Raw genomic sequence first — 16,774 nt, forward strand, 5'->3', positions numbered from 1 at the left:
ACAATGCAGAACAGTGCAGTGGGTGGCAGCAGGGTGTGCTGATTCATTCGCACCAGGTTAAGACCTGGCTTGTTTAGCACAGGGAAACCAATGGGGGCAGAAGCCCCCTGCTTTGAGAGATGGAGCTGGGGATGGGACCCAGGTGCCTTATGCTGTAACTGCAGTAAGGGCCAAGTGAAAATAAGGCCTTTGTTAATTGCTCCATGACTAACCAACATGGCTTCAGAGTAAAAACATACACCCAAGACTCTTCCCTTTGGATGAATATTTCCATTTATTCCAACTGGAAAAAAAAAAAAAAAAACATTTTTTTTTTAAATATACTTAAGTGTTATCTTTTTTTTTCTTTTTCTTTTTCAAGGAATAATAATTATCACATTGTCCTTTACAAACAACAGAAAAAAAATTCCTAGCAATATTTTGTGGCACGGAGACACTCATCTTCACAATTTTTCTGCATCTGCTGCTGCGGGTGGGCAACCCCACCTCCCCCACCAGTGCTGCTCCCGCGGTGGGGGGGAGGTGAGGCCCCATTGGAGGCAGTGGGGATACCAGGGCTGCTGCTGCGAAGCGCAGTGCCCACACAGCATCCATCGCCTGCACCGCGCTTCACTGCCTCGATGGTTGAAAGCGTACAGAGAACAACTCACGTCCACCAGAACACAACACGGCTGAGCCCTGCCACCGGGACACGGAACGGCTTCGGGCAGCAGGGAGCAGTTTGCAGTCGGTCTCTGAAGTGTTAGGCAGTAGGCAATGCTGAGACTTCCACTTGGTAATGAACAGCAGTTAACATAACCCAGGAAACTAGAGCACCATAAGACAAGTCTATATTCAAAACAACGTCATGCTGACATCACACAATTGCACCATTTACACTTTTATTTACTCCAAAGAATAGTTCGACGTTTAGTAACTTCAGCATTCTCTACAGAGGTGTAAAATTCCTTCTCCAGCTTTGGTCATTGACAACTTTGCGGACATTTGGTAGTTCTGTTCTTTCCTATTTGACAAAAAAAGTCACTTTTGCAGCTGTCAGGATTCCTGTATTTGACTGATAGTGAACCTGAAAACCACAGGTGTGAGCAGGCTTCAAAGTGCTGCCTTGGGCTCTTCAAGATTTAATGAGTCAGAAAATGTTTTCTTTACTTACCAGGAATAAAACAAACAGAAAAAAAAAAAAAAAAAAAGAGTTTAAAAAAATAAAGCAACTTAAACTTTCACTGATACACTTAAGAAATTTGATGATGAAATGAAAAGGGAGGGCCCAAAGTATTCTGTTCAGCTCTGGCGGAAAACAGCTATGGATGTGGATGCTTTTTCCCAGCGACTCCTAAGATATAGAAATTCCTCTGATATTACAAAATACAAAAATATTTTCTCCAAACTCTCATTTACATCGCATTTACAACAATCATGGAAATAACTTAGGCTCCTACACTGAGAGAGACAAAGACGTACCAAAATGGCTCACGGAATACGACGATGTGGTGAGAAGCAAAAGCTACCAGTGACCAGGTGGTGATAGCAAAGAGTGGTGACAGAACGTATGGGCAAAGAGAACTCAACAGGGTGGCAGCATCTGGGAGAAAGAAGAGAAACTACTTGGTAAATATTACAGGCTAAAGTGAACTTCTTTTTTTTGTGTTTCCAAGGTAAGATGTGCAAAATATATTCACCGTGCCCAGGATTATAACTATTTATAGAAGCCAGTCTACAACCTTCTTACAAACCCTTCCTCTTCGGGTCCTTTTCTTACAATTAAAAGCGCTTAATGATCTAGAACAGTGCAAGTTTGTGAGTTAATCTACATTCTCCAAAGGTGCCTGGCAAGGATGCCATTAGGATATGATACAGTTTTTGCTCTTCTGTCTTTTCCGGCTGTGCAACTGTCCCCTGCCACCCAAGGTGGAAGACTTGGGCATGCTGTAGGAGCCGTACTTGTGCAGCAGCTCCTCGCTGGTCACGTACCGCAGGCGGGCGGGTTGGGGGATCGGCTCCCCGAGGAAATAGCCCTCGTTGTCAGACTCGGAAGAGGAGGAGCACGTCGAGCACCAGTCGTACTCGGCAAAGTAGGGCCCCCACCGCTCGCCCAAGTGGTTCTGCAGGGCGAGGTCTGACACCGTCCTGGGACAGTGGCCGTAGGCATCCCTGCGGGGACCCTGCTCCAGGCTCTCTCTGCAGCTCCTCTGGTGCATGAACTGATCGTAATCCTCCCTAGCTCGCAGCGAGGGCCTCTCCTTCAGTCGGCAGCACTGCTCACTAGCCAAGTGCAGCGCGTTATCCGAGCGGGAGCGCCGGGAGCGCCGCGGCCGGTGCGGGCGGTAGTGCCGCTCATCGTCCCGCAGTGGAGTTCGCCGGCGCGTGCGCTCGCTCATGGGGGCATGCCTGGTGCCATCCTGCGCCGCCAGCTTGGCCCCGGGCGTCCCGCTGCCGTAGTCGAAGCTCTGGTGCAGGCGGCCATGCGCCGGCCGCTCACGGTAGCCCATGGGGCTGGCCAGGTTGTGCAGGTTGGGCTCCAGGTCTTGGTACTGCTGCACCGAGAGCAGGCTGCGGACGGATTCGGCGCTGCGGAACTGCACGGAGGAGTTGAGAGTCCCCATGGTGCTCAGCTTCTCTGAGACGTTCATGCCTGAGTCTTTGCTCAGGTCGGGCATGGAGAAGCGGGAGAGGTGTTCCTGGCGCTTGGCTCCGCCATCTGCAGAGAGGCCTTTATAGGGAAGGGGAAAAGGAGGGAAAAAAGAGAATTCAGGAGAATTTCTTATTGCTGGGGGTGCAGGGAAAAGGCTGTCTTTGGTCTGTACCTGCAGCCTTCTATTTTAAAAGAAGCTCAGTTCTTGAGATGCTGTCCTGAAGAGCCCTTCAAGACTATTTTTTAAGAGGAGACAGATCCTCCTCTGGGGAAATCACACCAACTTAAGGTGTTTTGAGTTGGACTCCAAGGACTGTGAGTTGTTTTTCACGACTTCCTTCTCCATATGTCTATGCTGTCTGTGGCTTGATAGGAATAACTACTGATGCCAGCAACAAACCCATGCGTCAGAGGTAACCCGAGGCCTCCTGCACGCTGAGGTAAGTAGGGTGCCATGATCCAGCACCCACTTCTTGCTCAACAAAGACATGTTTTGAAGGACTGAGCAGTGTCAGGAGCAGCCAAAAACAGGACCATCAACCAATTCAGGCATGTCACTGAGCTGCACTGTCTGGTTCCCAGGTGACACTCATGGTAGGATGGCAAGTGCAGCCTGGCCATGTACAAGGGGCTTCCCGCAGCCCAAGAAGCCTTAATCCCACTACAGAGAAGTGGGGCTTCTGCCTGGCAGTATCATATGGTCAAGAAATTCAGCACGCCCCATGGTTCCATAGCCCTGGCCTTTCTTCTGGGAGTTTTATATCCCACACTTGGAAGGGTGCAAGGCCAGGCTGCATGGGGCTCTGAGCAGCCTGATCCGGCAGGAGGCGAACAGCCCACAGCAGGGGGTTGGAACTGGATGACCTTTAAGGTCCCTTCCAACCTAAGCCACTCTATGATTCTGTATTTTCTGACCATTTTCTGACTATCTCCATGTTGGCTTGACAACTGACTGCTTACATTTACAAGCTCAGGACAACATATTTTGCAAGCTGTTTCAAAGGAAATTCAATTCATCCCAAATCAAATGCAGAGTGTTTGCTTTGGCACTTTGCTCCCCGTCACAATCTCCCCGTGCAGACTGAACTGGGAGTGCTGTGCACCATCAGCAGGATTTTCAGCATGACGCACACCCCTTATGCAATCACCAAGAATTTATGACTTTGTAAATTAATTAGAAAACCCAACAACCCAACCCTCAATTCAAGAATAAACTTTCTTTTTTTTTTTCCTTAACAAAAGCTGCTTGCATTTCATCAAGAGCTCAGCTCCTTCGGCATTAGCCATTGCAAGCCAAAAATGAGTGAGAACAACGGCTGCTGTCACTAACCCTGCTCACAATTCACTTCAGTGCATCTTTGGGACTTGGCAGCAAGATCAGGCTGCCCAAAGTAGCTGTGAGTGCCCCATCCCTGGAAGTGCTCAAGGCCAGGCTGGATGGGCCCTGGACAGCCTGAACTGGTGGGGGGCAACCAGCCTACAGCGTGGGGTTGAAACTGGATGGTTTTTAAGATCCCTTCTAACCCAAGCCATTCTATGATTCTAAGATACTGCAAAAATGAGCAAGGTTTTCCAAAAGTTCCCAACCCAACTAAATGAAGGCAATCCCTGAATACCACGGGAACAGGGAGAAGCAGAGCTTAGAAAAGCAAAGCTGTGCTTTGTTCAAGAAAGATGCACTTCACACCAGGTCAGTGCCTCTCAGGTAGGTTAGCCCAACCCTGCTGGCTTCTGCAGCAGCCCTCCCCCCCTCCTCTGTTTGGAAGCAGCCCCACACAATGCTTCCCATCCCCGCTGCTGCCTCGCGGAACATCTGGCTTACAGCACTGGAGCTGCTGCTGCTTTGGTTCCGGTTACACTGGGATCACATTGTGCACTTCACCCAAGTCCCCTCTGTGTGAGCACCCTCACAGTGTGAGCAGAAGCCTCTTGCATGGGCAGTGCTGATCCAAGCATGAATCATGGCTGCCGCCAGCTGAACCCTGCCTCAATCGGCTGTGTCAGACAATAGCTGAGGCCAAAGAAAACGAACCCATGGTGACATCTATGCAACTCTTTGTTAAAGACACAGCAAAGCTCTGTAATGAGAAATAACGATACAGTGCTTTCCAGGATACGTTTTGGCAGCTTGCAAGGGCCTCCCCACGTCTGACACAGCACCTGTGTTCTCAGCTCCTGCAGGGCTGCACACAGTGAGAATAGCTGGGAGCATGTGGGGACAGGGTACCGAGGCACAGGGAGAGCAGAGCATCAGTGGGAACCCTGCACGCAGGAAAGGACTCGATGATGCTCAGGCTGAGATACAGAGCACACGGTGCTCCAGTCCCTTGCAGGCACAGAGGCTTTTCCTTTCCCTCTTTGATGGTCTGCACACAGGAAAACAATTTCGAATAAGGGCCTTAGGATACACGCACAACTCACGTCCAGCACAAGGTTTAATCAGTGATTATTAGGTCCAGGGGATTTTTTCACTGTTGATCTGGATGGTATGGATATAATTAAGCACATGCTGTATAAAATCTACATTGCTAGGAAAGCATTGACTGCAGCAAGGCTGAATGCTGAGCTGGCTTTGGAGGGAGCACAGCCCTGCCATGCAGAACGGGAACACCACAGAGCTGCAAGTTGGAGATTACAGAATCCTGCCCCTCACCTGCGAGCCAAAGCCTCAGCAATACACAGCAGGAGCCTTCCAGCCTGGGTGCAGGGAGCTCAGGGACAACAGTAACAGTTTGTATAAAAATGTCATCTAGAAAGCGTGACCTAGGAATAAAGTTTGAAAGAGCAGGGGTTGTTTAGACTAGAGAAGGCTGAAGGGGATGTAACAGCTTCAACATGCAGAAAAATGCCTGCAGAGAGGAGGGGAATGCATTATTCTCCAGGTTTGCTGAACTGCAAGGAGAATTTCAGCAATAAAAGTGGTTAGAAGGCTGCAAAATGAGATACTGCAGGGAAACAGAGCTGCTCAGCAAGGACGGCTGCCACTGCTTCTCAGAGCCCTGGAGAAACTGCTGTGGTCCTGCATTGCCCCCCCCCCCCCCCCCCCTCCTATGGCCACTGAGCCTGTAGCAAGGCCCAAGCTCCTCGAGTTACCTGCACTTATTTACAGCCACTGCTGCTCTCTCCTAATGATGTGTTTCATCTGGGAACACAGCTAATAACCCGACTGAGCCCTAACCTGGCAAAAAGGGAGAGCGAAGGGGAGACTCTGCCATGCACTGGTATCTTCTAATAGGAAACCTGAGAATCTGTTGCACAGGGCTATGCAGGAGCCTTGCTACAGCCCAGGGCTGCAAATCACTGCCCCTTTGCGAGGGCACAAACCTTGGGGTGACACAAGCCACCCACCGTGCTCTCCTTCTGCAGAGTCATGCTTGGAGTCCCACTGGTACATGCAATAAATGCACCTCATGGGGCTTTGGATGCAAAAATCCTAAATGTTATTGAGCTTCTCCTTGCCACGCACTACACCCCAAAGCTGCAGCTCTGCATGAGGCACGGTGGTTATTTGGCTTCCACTTGCTGCTGTGGGCACTGAAGCCATGGAAACAAGCGTGCTTCGGATGAACACAAGTGAAAGCTACACCTCATCTGTGGGCATTCGACATGAAGCTGGAGCTGGCTGCAGCACTGAGAGCACGAAGCAGGCTTCTGGTTAGGAATAAGCAGGATGAGCCCCTCTGAAAGCCCTTCCCCACCCGACAGCAAAAGCTGTGTCAATCCTATATAAGGGTTCCAAGGAAAATAACACAGAAGAAGCAAACCAACAGCACAAAGTCCAAAGAGCTGATATTCCCTGCATGCATCATCTCTAAAACCCTGCCACAACAAAGCTCTTCAGCGCACTTCAATTTCCCTGACTGCACTATGTGTGCTTTGCTAAACCAGGGCTGCAAGTTGCATTAATTATGGATTATTAAAACACTGAGCAAATGACAGCAGAGGGGCTGCAGTGAGCACGTAGGCTTGGTGTGAGGCTGCAAATGAGGCACCCGGGAGGGGAAGCAGTCCCCATTCTGTTAAACTCCCTGTGAAGCTTGGCTAACACTGGCAAGGCATCGCTGCAGCCCACGTCCCACTGCAGGGACAGCGTTGTCTGCCTCACCCCAACAGGGGAATGCAGAACTTATCATAGTGTAAACAAACAGGGCTGTACTGCCTCACTCTCCTCCCCTTCACATTCACCAGAGTGCAGGCAATCACTCCTTGGCATCCCACAGAGGTGCCCAGCAGGGATGCAGCCATGCAGGATGGAACCATGTGCCGTTTCCCATTCCCCCATGTCAGAGCTCAGTCTCTCCCACAGCACAGGGCAGGCACGTCCTCCCCGCCCCTGAAACATGATTTATTTTCAGTTCAACCCCAAGAACTAAAAAGGAACTTAAGGACAAACAGCCTTCCCGTGGATTTGTTTATAACTCACCCTCACTTCACTCCTGACTGACCTCGGGGTGTGCAGAAATAAAGCAGAGCCATTATAAAACTGAAAGGCACAGAAAGTAAACAGGCTGCGAGGGGAAGGCCAGGTGCCCTGCAAGTTAGGGAATCCTGTCCAGCCCCCTCTGTCTGACTCACTAACAGAAGACCTTAGGTGGCCATCTCCAGCCAGCCTTCTCCACGTCACTTGTGAAACCAGCACATCATTCCTCTGTTCCCAGCAAGGATCTCCCACAACATTCCCAGGGTGACGTTTTTGTCGGAAGAGTCACAGTGAGCACGCTTGCAGCTGCTTCTTTTGCACAGACAAGACCCCACAGACAACCATCATCCTCTTCTGAAGGGTAACTGCTGGGAAAGCAACAGTGAAGCCAAAGGGCACCACCAGGTCCCACATACAAGACACAAAAGGGACAGACTGTTGTGATAGGACAAGAGGGAAATGGCTCCAAACTCAAAGAGAGGAGATTTACATCAGATATAATGAAAAAGCTGATCAGGATAAGGGTAGTGAGATGTTGGCACAGGTAGCACAGAGAGGTGGTGGATGCCCAACACCTAGAGACAGCCAAGGTCAGGCTGGATGGGTTCTGAGCACCTGATGGAGCTGCAGGTGTCCCTGTGCATTGCAGAGGGGTTGGACCAGATGGCCTTTAAAGGTCCCCTTCAAGTCAAATGATTCTGTGACAGGGATGCAGAGGGCCTGATGTGCTACTGCTGCCTTCTCTCTTCTTTCTCTGCTCTTTATTCCACGTGTCCCTGCAGGTCCAAGTGCAGAGCAGAAGAGGTGAAGCTGTACAGAAGCATGCCAAAACTCATGACATTCAATGACAGAATGCCAGAGAAGAAATGTCCCTGGCACTTATACAATACTTCAGCACTGACCCATCTTCACATGCTGGGCACATCCTCTCGAGCTGAGCAGGGAGAAAAACAAAGCACGGAATGAAGCACAGGGAGCTCTGGACATCCCCTTGCAGTGGGGCACAGGGATAGGATCAGCCCCTGAACCCTGCTCCTCCTGAAGTCCATCCCCACCAGTGTTTGGGATGAGGTCAGGAGCTGCTGAGCCACTGTATGCTTTCTTGGAAATCACATCTCAGCCCTGAGAAACAGCTTTTTTCCTCTTTTAGTCCTAGCTTTCAGCCTCTTCTACACAGGGGAGCAGGGGCTGTGCCATGTGGTGACACAGCGCAGTGTCGCAGGGACAAGCACTCATTCATTTTCTCACAGTCATACATTTTCTCTCTCTGCTTTCTGGCCAGATCACAGTTGCTGTTTAGTCCTAGAAAAACAAACTGTTTGGAGCCTCTGGGCATCTTGTAACAGAGGAGATAACAGAGACGTGTGCCATACATGCGCAGTCACATCGCGCTCTGCATCAGCACCAGTTAACATATTTTGTCCTGGATTTAGGCCTGTGACAGATGAGAGGAGGAAACGAAGCTCATCTGTTACCCTCACACAAACGCATTTTCTCAATACTTCCAATCTCTGTCTCCTTTTGCAGATGACACTGTCACTGCTCAGGGCAGCTTCCCCTTCAAGCACTCACGCTCTCTGCAGGCTGCACACAAAGAGGCTGTCACCACAGAGAAACATTTAGCCTGCAGGTACCTCCTTAAGTGGGCTATTTGACCAGCTGGGATTTTGTGGAAGTGGCTTGGAATCATCAGAGAGCAGCTCTTGGTGTCTGATTCAGCTGCTAGGCACACACAGCGCTTGCAAAACCTTTTTAGAGGGCAATGCAACAATCAGAGCCTGGCTACAAGAGGCTCCTAGGACTCGAGTTAACTCTTCTGTCCACAGGATAGGAAGCACGCCCGTGTTGCTGCCTGCTCTTACTGACATCTCAGCTAATTATTAGTTAAGATGTAACAGAAACATTACAGCAAAATCTGCTGCCAGGGAGGAACCACTCCACTTTTAATACATGCTCTGCAGGTCAGGAACTGTTTGCCCTTCAGCTCTCCATAAAAAAAAGAATGTTTTCAGCGATGCTGTAAAGTATCAGATGGACTCAGTACTCATTATTTCAGCTGCAAGGTGAAGCAACCATGCAAAGTTGGTAACTCAAAGGAACCTGGGGCAGCAGGGGAGCACTGGAGCAGCTGGGGTGTGCTCTGCAAGGGTCTGCAAACTTGAGATACTGGCAGACCCCGCGTTCTTTTTTAGCATGATTTACAGGATGTGCATGGGGAAAAGCAAGCAGTGCAGCAGCCTGGTTTTCATTTGCATGATACGTGCCATAGAACTTGCTTTGAGGGGATAAAGAAAGGCAGTGACTGTGCCCTGTCACCAAATTTCAGCTTTGCAACTGGGTTCAAAATCACAGACCTTGGCCAGGTCACCGAGTTTGTCCTCCAAACACTACCAATGAAATGGGATAATTCTGCCTTTGTTCCCGGCGCTCTCTGCCAGCAGCACAGCGCTGGGAGCTGCCTGTCATCAGCCCAGTGCCCCTGCAAAGCTCAGCCAGGTCCCAGAGCAAAGGAGATTATTAGATCTTACACATTAATAAAAATGTTATCACCTCCCTCTTCAGAGGTACTGCTTACACGCGTTACAAGCCCCATCATGCTGAGCTACTTCCCCGAAAAGCAGCAAAGAAGCAAATCATTGTGCAGGCACTGTCTGCAAGGAGACACACAAGGGAAGATGCCGCTGGGAGATCTCCCTCCCAGCATTTCTAAAGGGGTTTCTAAAATGAAATCCATAATGAGTTTTCACTCTAATATGAAAGATTTGCCACGTTTTTTGTCTCTTGACCTGTATCCCAGAAACCTCGTTACACTTCAGTTCCAAGGATGGAAACAGTCACTTCAATATTAAGATATTGCTCATAGGAACTCGGTGTTGCTCAAGAGTATTTGTATTGGGGTTTGCACAAGAGGAGGAACAGGAGTGGTTTTTGAAATGCGGGGCTTCGCTTTGTGGAGCGGCTCCCAGCTCCCTCTGCATTTCACATCTTGCTTCTATGTGTGCCTGTGTGAGGCTGCAGCAAAACCCAAATGCATCTGCAGTGAGATGACACACTTTGGGACACAAATGCAAGAAAGGGAAGGAATTTGCCCTAACTAGCCACAAGTTCCATAGCTGTGCATTGTGTAAAAGGGGTTAAATGTGATTGCTTTAGAGCATTTAAAAATATTTCTAGCCCACAACGGCAGCTGACAACAGTCCTCAAAATGCTGAATGCTGGAATCTGTCTCTGCTTTAGCAGTTGGCCTTGATTTTTTCTCCCTTATGCACAACGGAGAGGATTAAAGAGCTCGAAAACATTTGTTTCAAACTACGTAGAAAGGCCAACCATTTACAAAGCACTGCATTTGCTAAATGGGCAGATCGAGTGAGACAGGGCTGCCAGGCACACGAGGGAGCAGGCAGGCAGCCGGTGGCCCCCAGCCATATCCCTTGAGGAGAGAGCTAGAAGCACCCTACTGCCCTCTGCATTAGTTATAACACGTTATAACGAGCCCAGCTCTTGTGTCCCAGCCCAGGGTGACCGTGTGCTTTGTGGATCCGGAATCTGTTTCAAAAGGAGGAAATGCTGCAAGACTACTGCCACAGTGACCCTGTACATGGAGCCTTGCTGAGCACCAGGGCCATGTCACACGGCAGAGGGAAGCAATGACATACCTGTGGCATTAGAAAGAGCCAGGGACTCCATGGAGCCTCGGGGAGTTTGCTCGGTGGGCGTCAGGTCCTCTGTGAACTTCAGGGTGTTGATGGGGTGCCGGGTACGGCACTGCGGCGTGGGCATCCCGCCTTCCTCTTCCTCTTCGTACTTGGGAACTTTGAGGCTTCCCCGGGTCTCGGGGAAGCTCTGGTTGGACATGTCGCTGTAGCTCTCCTGGGAGCGAAGCCTCCCCGAGTAGTAGTCCTCTCTGCAGTCCTGGATGAAGCTGCCTCCGTGCCCCTTCATGGCCAGCGAGGAGCTCCTTTTCGGGTTGCTGAAATGCTTAGCCCATAGATCTGGCTGCGAGCCTGGGACCTGGCTGGGGTTATAGGAAGTCCTGATATTGCATTGGCTGAGAAGCTGGAGAGGACTCTGGGCCTGCCCCTGCTCCATCTTGCTCCCGTAGTGGTAGAGCTCATCCCTGCTCCTCCATACGTGCTCCCGGTTGAGGCTCGGCGTCTGGCTGGCCAGGCTCAGCAGGTCCATCTGCAGCGAGAGCGGGTCCACGTCGGTGGAGAGGCGGTTGGAGGTGACCTGCAGCTGGCTCAGCGCTGCCTCCTCTGCCTTGCCCTTATTCTTGCCGATCTTGGCACTGCGGCGGGACTCCTTGGCCCGCGCACTCTGGAAGGCTGAGTCGGAGGAGTCGGAGCCGTTGGGGTCATCGCCCACGCTGCAGGCCCGCGAGCAGAAGATCTGCCCCTGCTTGGGCAGGAAGGGCCGGCCCAGAAGGGACTTCTTGCACTGCGCACAGCAGAAGCAGGTCTCGGTGGCATGCCAGTGCTGCCCGTCGTACGTCATCTGGCCCTGGTCGATACCTGGTGGGAACCACGCACACAGTTAGGCCACCTGATGGATGCTCATTGCTTCCTGCCCTAAACCCTATGTGCCCACTGCTCGGCCGCCCTGTGACACCTACCCGCACTCGCTCTCAAAAGCCCTTCGGTGGGGTTTCTCTGGCGAGTGAAGTTACGCCCATTCCTAATTCTTTGCAGGTTGCAGGCCTTTGTTAGGGAGTTGCTCAATGCTGGGAAAGGCAGCGGAGGCGAGCCTCAAGCTATTTCATATTAAATGGGGATATTTCCGATCATAAAGCAGAGGAATGCAAGAAGTTCTCCATAAAGTCCTTGAAGCCAAAGCAATAATATGCTGCCTATTTAAAAGCCAAAAAGCGTCCAACCAAACCATAAAGAGGGATCTGTAAGTACGTAACAGAACAGATCTCATCCCTGCCCCTCGCTGCTCCGGTCCTGACTGCCTTCCCAGATTCACTTTATTCTGGCTGCTGGGGCCCCTTTTCCAAAAGGCAGGCAGAGCCTGCTCCAGGGGTTTAAGTGTATCCCCGTGCTTCCCCCCTCAGCCAAATTTTTTCCTGCCAAGCCTCTTGGGATAAGTAATGGAATGAACACAAAGAGCTTGTCCCCAGCCAGTGACACCCCAGGCTAGTTGCAAGCGTCGGCCAGAGCCGCTGTAGCACGTGCCTGCTACAGACATCAGACCTGTGAGCAGAGCTCTCAAGGCTTCAATTACAGCACTTATTTGCTGTTTGAGCTGCCATTCTGGGCAAAAGCCTCTGTTACCTGAGAAACTGCCGCACAGGGTGCAGGCAGGCTGAGCTGTGGGGAGCCTTGCTGCATGTGTGCACAGCCCTGCTTGCACATGCACTGTAGCCCCTGCTCGCACACATGCAACAGCCCTGCCACTGGAAGTGTCCGATGCCACTGGTTGATTTACAAATGAACTATATGTTCACAGTCCCTTTTATTCCAAGTTAAACTTGCTTTAGCCTAGTTGGTTTTTCTGCCCCTCATAATGAGCAAAATGCTTTTATATAGAGTGCCCTCATAGACAAAAGAGAGAAAAGACAGCGGGTGGGATTTCATCAGCTTCTTTTTCAATGATCCATAACTATCTTGCAGAGACAGGGGCACAGCTTCCCTGCTCAGCAGCTCTGCCATACATCCCAGTCCCTCTAAGTCTCAAGCACACGCCTGAGTTCTGCAGCTGCTAAGCACATTTAGCAACTACCAAGAGCAAGTTGCAGCAAAATGGCTGCAGCCATTCTTTGCTAGAAATGTGCAAATGCACAGCAAAATGGGAACTGGAGGGAAAACCTGGCAGTGAGCAGGCTCTCTGCCAAATCCCTGCACCAGCTTTTGTCGAGGTGCCCGTACCAGGTGGTCAGCCAATGTGCTTACCTGTTACAGGTACCCCTCTTCTAATGAGGCCTGGCAAAATGAAATCCCAGCTGCCATGGGAAAGGGGAAGCAATGGCTGGTTAGCCGAGCTCAGTCTATGCAGGGCTCTGTAGCAAAGAATTGGCAGCAGATGGGTGAAGCACAAGGGAAAGGACCGTGAGAGGCACAACAGCTGCTTCTGCACTGTTCTGCAGCTGAGCTTTCAGAAAAGATGTGCCATAGGATGCAGCAAACACATCTTCCAAGTGCTTTGTTGAAGCCTCGTGTCTTCCCCTGTGCCATCTGCCTGGTGCACAAGAGCAAAATGTTTTTTTTGCCTCCCTCCAGCCTGTGAATGATTGGAACGCTGCACTGGCACGTGAGTTCACCTCCACGGACAGACAAAGGCTGCCTGTGTGCCATGCGTGCAACCGCATGAAAATGCTCAGCCAAAGGGCAAAGCAAGCTGTGCAGCCATGCAGTGAGGAAAGAGCCAGGCTCGGTGAAACGCACACCCCACACCAGCCCATCTTCCTGCTCCAAAAAGGCAAGTGGACCCTGATGCATTATTTCTTTCTGCCTGAGAGCATCTGTCTGCAGGTTAATTATAAAAAGGCAAACAGAAACAATCATGATGCCTAATAAGCAACCATCTTTTGCATCAGTAGCTCATTAACTCCTGTGCGAGTCTTCAGCTAGCTGAGCTGGGAGGAAGCTGAGATTCAAAGAGATAGGCTGCTTACAGGAAAATGAGGTTTAAAAGAAAAATGTGTGCATTAAATTCTGCCGGAGAAAGCTCTCCCTAGTTACACAGCTCCTAGGACTGCTCTGCCATGGACAGGGAGGAGCACACGTACCGATGTGCTGGGCGCAGGTGTCGCAGTACTCAGCATAGAGGGACTCGAAGCAGCTGCAGCAATAGGGCCGCCCGTCCTTCATGATGTACCTCTGCCCCCCCAGCACAGTCTCACACTCGAAGCAGCAGAAGTGCTTCATGTGCCAGTGCCGCCCTTCGGCCTCGGTGCATTCATCAGCAAAAATGATCTGGGGGAAGAAAAGAAACGATGGAGCAGAGTCAGTCAGAGAGGGGACCCAGGATGTGGCCTTTGTGTCTCTTTTGCTCACACAACCTCTGAATTTCACAGCTAAACCCTCAGCCTCACACCCTGTTAAAATGCAAATGGGTGCACGGACCACAAAGCGTTAATGTCCAGCTTGCAGTAATGGGTCCTGAGGGTGCTTGTAAGCACATCCATCAGCAGAAGGGGTCGATGAGGGTAATAAACACACTCACATACAACCCATCGATCCAGGGGACTTCTGAAGAAATGAACAGCCACTTATTAAAACACATCTATCCGTCTCTGAAACAGGGACCTGACTACAAAGGATGACTGAAAGCACAATGAAAAGTGGCAGGTCTCTGGAGGGGAAACAGAGCTACCTGGCTCCTCACCATCACCCCCGCCCTGCTGCCACCTGCTTGCACTGACAGCTTTCCCCTTTCTGAGTTCCCTTGTCACAGTCAGTGCTGGATGCTCCAGTGAAAGAAGCGTGTGCGAAAGAAGCCGAATGAAAGAAAGCCTAGCATGAGAATTTGCAAGGATAAAAAATACAAGAAAAGAAATTACCCAGCCTAAACCACGAGGAAACTGGGCCAGTTGCATGGTTAGGAGTTGTTTTTTCACCGGTAACATTACAAATTTAATTGGATACATACGTCAATGTTCTTCATATTTCAAGCACATATAGCCCTGGATTTTTACTATTACACGCTTGCATAGATGGGACTTGGTATTTTATAGTACATATGGTTTTCCACACTATGGTTTTCTGAACTTTAGAAGCCAGAACAATTTCCTTCACCAGCCTTTTAAACAGAGATTGACACTTGAGAAATGCTCAGAGTCAACTCTGCACGGTTTTCTACGTTCGTTTTGTATTCCATTTGTTCAGCTTCCTGCATCCCTTTAATCTCCTCTCTGCAAGCCTGTTTTGGCTCGGCGTGCGCTCAAACACTACTGCTTGTAAGAAACACAACACTCATCCCACCAGAGGCTTCCTCCGGGGGAAGAGAGGAGAAGGAAGGAAGGGCACACACAGCCAGGCTGAAATTACAAAGCATGGGTGGGTGTGTTGTTACTGGAAATGCTTTGGGTAGATTTCAACACAAAATCCCACAGGATGCCAAATGGAAACCCTACGAAAAGCTTGCAAGGCAAAGCCAAAGCATCATACTTTGCATCCATTCCTTCTGTACACAGAGAGGAAATACCTTCTCATGCATCTGTGCTGGGGTGCATCTTTTCGGTGGCACCCCTTCAGTCCAGCCCTTGGATCCCAAATTCAAATCACTGCCTATTTTGCTTTATACTTATGAGTCACTCAGGGAGAAAAAAAAAAAGCCACCTCATGCTATAGAAAAACAGAGGACAGAGGTGGGCAGTGGGGTTTCATGGGGTTTGTGGGCTCTTACCTCATCGCACGCTGCACACCGAGGTTTGAGGCACTCGGCATGGTGCCTGCCACAGTAAATCTTGCCATCTTGGTAGAAGTAGATCAGATCGACCAGCAGTTCATTGCAGACGCTGCAGATGAAGCAAGGAGGGTGCCAGCAAACGCCGTGCCCAGCTCGCGAGGCAAAGACGGCGATGTCCCCTCCGTTGATCTGCCCACCACACTGTTAGAAAAGCCAACATGAGACCAGTGAGTCCATCCCTAACGAGATGCTTTTGCAAAGGTGGCAGAACGTGGTAATTCACTGTTCGGGAATCCCCCTCCTGCTGCCTCTCCAAGAATCTCAGCAGCTTTTTGGATCCCATCTTGGTTCCACTTCTGCCTTGCCCGTGTCTCATTGCGGTGCTGACAACCCAATGGGCACTCACTGTGATGGTGACCCAACGACTGCTTGCTGCAATAATGCATCTCAAATACTGCATTCAGTTTTAGACCCCTCACTACAGGAAAGACATAGAGGCACGGGAGCAAGTCCAAAGGAGAGCAATGAAGCTCTGAAAGGTTTGGAACACAAGACTTATGGGAAGCTGCTGAGGGAACTCGTATTGTTTAGTCTGGAGAAAGGGAGGTTCAGGTTGGACATTAGGAAAAAGTTCTTCCAGAAAAGAGTGTTGAACGCATTGGCACAGGCTGCCCAGGGAGGTGGTGGAGTCACTGTTTCAGGAGGTGATCAAGAATTGTGAAGATGTATCACTGAGGGATGTAGTTAGTGGGCACAGTAGAGGTAGGCCAATGGTTGGAGCGGATTATCTTAGAGGTCTTTTACAAGCTCAAAGATTCTATGATTCTATCCCCAGGATCCCAGCAGCTTTCCCTGCACTAGCTTTGGGATTAGTGACTGCTCTGGTGTCCAAAATCCATGGGGTGCTCATGGCATGCTCCCATCACTCTGTTGCCTGCTACCCACCTGCTCACAGATGGCTCCTGTCATGGTCACAGGGAATGGTCGGACATTTCCTCTCCCTAAGTTTTCCCTCTTCCTTTGATTGCTGAAGAGCTTGAGCTCCCTCTTCTCCTCCTCATCCAATGAATTGCAGTAACGGACCTAGAAAACAGAAGCGATGTTCGGTGATCCGAGCCATAATACCATAGGCTCTGCAAAGCTCACTAAAGGAATCCAAGAAAACATACAGCCACCTCCATAGGTGTAACTTCAGCAGAAATTCAAACTCTTCCCAGCCACCATTTCTACGATGCATAAATGAAATACAACTGAAAATATACGACCAGGCCTACTTCTTCCACCAGCCACATTATAGCAGAGACATTACAGCAGTATCCAAGTGTTTTGATGGTGTTTCTCAAGCACGGCCCACTTTCCCCGTGTAAACAATG

General features: G+C 50.2%; 1 protein-coding gene across 4 annotated transcripts in view; it reads right to left on the reverse strand.

Moving 5' to 3' along the window:
- Positions 1–340: 340 nt before the first annotated feature.
- The window catches only part of PRICKLE2 (prickle planar cell polarity protein 2), an 88,627-nt gene continuing 72,193 nt past the window's right edge, over positions 341–16,774 (reverse strand). For all 4 annotated transcript variants that reach the window (XM_048957480.1, XM_048957483.1, XM_048957481.1 and 1 more), the window contains 5 exons: positions 16,347–16,484; positions 15,399–15,602; positions 13,780–13,966; positions 10,709–11,563; positions 341–2,710 (listed from right to left, as the gene is read on the reverse strand). In XM_048957480.1, the coding sequence (XP_048813437.1) occupies positions 1,842–2,710; positions 10,709–11,563; positions 13,780–13,966; positions 15,399–15,602; positions 16,347–16,484 (2,253 nt within the window). In that variant the 3' untranslated portion in view covers positions 341–1,841. The remainder of the gene's footprint in view (positions 2,711–10,708; positions 11,564–13,779; positions 13,967–15,398; positions 15,603–16,346; positions 16,485–16,774) is intronic.

Source organism: Lagopus muta, chromosome 11 (assembly GCF_023343835.1).
Source record: "Lagopus muta isolate bLagMut1 chromosome 11, bLagMut1 primary, whole genome shotgun sequence".
NCBI lineage: Eukaryota > Metazoa > Chordata > Aves > Galliformes > Phasianidae > Lagopus > Lagopus muta.